A 3,107-nucleotide genomic window follows, 5' to 3' on the forward strand; every position below is an offset into this window, starting at 1 on the left:
TCGAACTGGGAGTAGTTGTACGTGTTGAACCCCACCTGGTTGAAATTTCTGCTCAGATTCGACGAGTCGTAGTCGGTGGACGTGACGGCCTCCATGTTTATCTGGAAGAAGAGAGACGTTCCGGTGAGGATCCGTGTCGCGGAAAGGATCGAGAAACGAAGGGAGGAAGAGCGGAGGAGAGGGGAGGAAAAGGGCGCTCGAAAGCAAAGGCGGAGGGAGAGGGAGCCGAGGGGACCATAAATCGGGCAACGTCTTACTCCTAAATGCCCGGGGTATTTACCGTGAAACAAAAAGCCACGGCGCGATAAATAAAATCTGACGCGACCGAGGGGGCGTGCCTCCCCGTCTACCTCTGTTTCGCGCCGCTTCCTTCCCTCTGCCCCGCTCCTTCTTCCTCTTCTTATCTCGTCGGGAGGACGAGGAAAGCGGTCGTTCACGATTCCCCGCGACGAGCGTGTGGAGAGGGTTGTGGAAACGGCCTCGGCCTCTCCGAATTCCACGTCGAAAAATCGAGTCGCGCTCGAGGAGGAACCGGTTCGCACCTCTTCCACCCGAAGGCCAATCGATCGCGCCTGTGTGCGTGCAAGCGTCGCGAGAGAGCCGCTTTCACGATGCGATCGAGATCGCGCGCGCCGTTTCTCTCATCTTTTTCGCCTTTTTTTCTCCCCTCCCCCCTTCACTCGCTCGAGCCCTTATCCAGAAAATATCCGCTGCGAGGCAAGTGGCACCGGTAGATGCGAGATCGCGATTACCCGATTCGACGAACTTCGCGGCAATCCACCTTTCGACGAGTTTGCGCCCTACCTACCGGCTTCCTCTTCCATTGACATAACCACCACGAGGTTAATTACGAGGTTTAACCCCACCCTCTCCCCCTAATATCGCGAATTAAAATTCGAATTAAGATTCGAAGGGAGTCTCTCGATAGAAGAACGAGGGGAAAGAACGGCCGAGTCTCGATAAGAACGGAATTAATGAGGAAGGAAATACGGCTGACGGAGTAGATTAGACGGAGGGATGATGGCGATTTCGCGAACGATTTCAAACCTTTTGACCTGAAATTTCGAAATTTTCGCTGACCGAGAGAGAGAGAGAGAGAGAGAGAGAGAGAGGGCGTCGGACGGGAGCGCGTTGCCGGGTCACCGGGTATATCGAAGCTCGGTAACTCGTTCGAGGAGCATGGAGGAGCATGCCCCCTCGGGGCCCGCGGTTATATATTACCGGCTGTAATGAAGACTCTAGAGCTCGGCAGCCGAGCTACCGAGCCGAGCCACAGCCTTGTTTATCACCTCACCTCAAATATACAATTAACATGTTGAAAACCTGCCCGGAGCTCTCCGAAATCGCAACCTTCCCTTTACCTCGCTGCGCCGACAAAGAAAGGGTTGCGAGGCCCGTGTTCCACTCTCTCGTTACACGCCTCGTTAAAGCCTCGTGTCTCGATCCACGATCCCCCTCCTCTCCCGACTATCTCTCCATCTCCGAAGAATTCTCCGAAAATTACCAACGACTCGACCGAACATCATCGAGGAAACCTTCTGAAAATTTCGAGTAAGTCTCTCGAAAATCGGCGAAAGAGTACGGTGAGATGAGAACTGGTCTGAATATTGGCTCCAAAATCGACTTCCCCCCCCCTCGACCGATCTGAACGTAATTAAAGAGAAAGGTTGTCGGGCAGGAGACGTCCGTGCCGATTTTCCACCATTTATATTCAAAATGGCCTCGGATAATAATTCGCCTTCCACGCGAGAAAATGCATCGGCGCGATCGTGATCGAGCGGGGAGGGGAGGGGAGGAATGGCGAAAATGGCGACACGGCGGCGACATCGGCAGGAGCGTCAACGGAAACGTCTGGTTACCGGTTCTAAATAAGAATTACGCGGCCGATTATTCTCCTTTCCGTTCTTCGCCGCACTCATCGTCCTGACACGCGCGCGTATCGATAGCAGTCGCCCGTTGCGTCAGAATTCTCGTTTATCTTCATCCTTCAATTTCCCGTGCACTGGGATCGTCCACGCTCCCAGAAATAAAACGAGACTATCCCACACACACACACACACACACACATCTACCTAGCCTACACGCGCGAGAGCGATGTACCTTCCAGCGTGTATTCCAACGTCAACCGATTCACGCAGCTACGATGCGACGGATATTGCGTCGAATCGGCTAGAAAGTCTCTCATCCTCTCCCGGCTTACCGAAGAATGGATGATAGGAGGCGCGCGCCCATCTTCTCGCATTTTTCCCGATCATTTATTCTCTCCCCCCTTCCTTATACAGTGCAACCTTTCGAGGATTAATGGATCCGCCTTGGCGAGTTTACGGCATCTTTAACGCCTGCATCTTCAATGAAATCGAAGGGGATTCTTCTTTTGGAGAGGGGGTGTCACGCTTCGACATTATTAACGAGGGGACCGATTAATTATCGTCTCTCGATCTTGTCACGATTTTAAAACGATTTTCGCGGGAAGAACGGCGGCGGAACGATGCTCTTCCGGGGAATGTTTCAGGCGGCGATCGAATCGAGAGCGAAAGGCGTACACCTAAATATCGATCGATATTTCTTCCTGGTCGTATCCCACGAGGGAACCTGTATCGGAATAAAATCGTTGAAAGTTGCGGGTTCGAAGGAGGACGATAATGACGTTGTTTGCATTGGCAATGATAAGTTTGGTCACGGAGCGGCGAGGGGAAACGAGGGGCTCGTGCCTCGGTGTCTGGGAACGGGGCCCCGTAATTACGGTTACCGATCGAATTATTATCCTGCCGCGACGGTCTCGCGCGATACACGCACGAAGGCGTTGGAAAGGAAAGGAAACGACCACCTTGAGCGAGCGGATTCGAGATCAGTGTTATTAGCGGTAGACGAAATCGACGAAACTCTCTTCTCCCCTGTCGCTCGTTTCGCGAAACGTTCCCCTCCCCCGCGTGCTCCGCGTGGCAGAAAATTAAAAATCGGTCGGCGCGCGTTCGAAAAAGGAAGGGAAAGAGAAAAGGGAAAAGTCGGTTGATTACAGGTGTTCGAGGCCCGATAATCGGCCCCCACCCCTCCCCCCGACAAAAGAGAAATCGCGCGTCCCCGACCGTAATAACGAGGCGAACAAC

At 53.3% G+C, this 3,107-nt stretch overlaps 1 protein-coding gene across 1 annotated transcript in view; it reads right to left on the bottom strand.

The window, feature by feature from the left end:
- Nucleotides 1–3,107, bottom strand: part of LOC102672409 — a 248,011-nt gene that overhangs the window by 152,007 nt on the left and 92,897 nt on the right. The window contains exon 4 of the mRNA XM_006619715.2: nt 7–101. Within this exon, the coding sequence (XP_006619778.1) occupies nt 7–101 (95 nt within the window). The remainder of the gene's footprint in view (nt 1–6; nt 102–3,107) is intronic.

The sequence above is a fragment of the Apis dorsata genome, unplaced genomic scaffold (assembly GCF_000469605.1).
Source record: "Apis dorsata unplaced genomic scaffold, Apis dorsata 1.3 scaffold_429, whole genome shotgun sequence".
Lineage (NCBI taxonomy): Eukaryota > Metazoa > Arthropoda > Insecta > Hymenoptera > Apidae > Apis > Apis dorsata.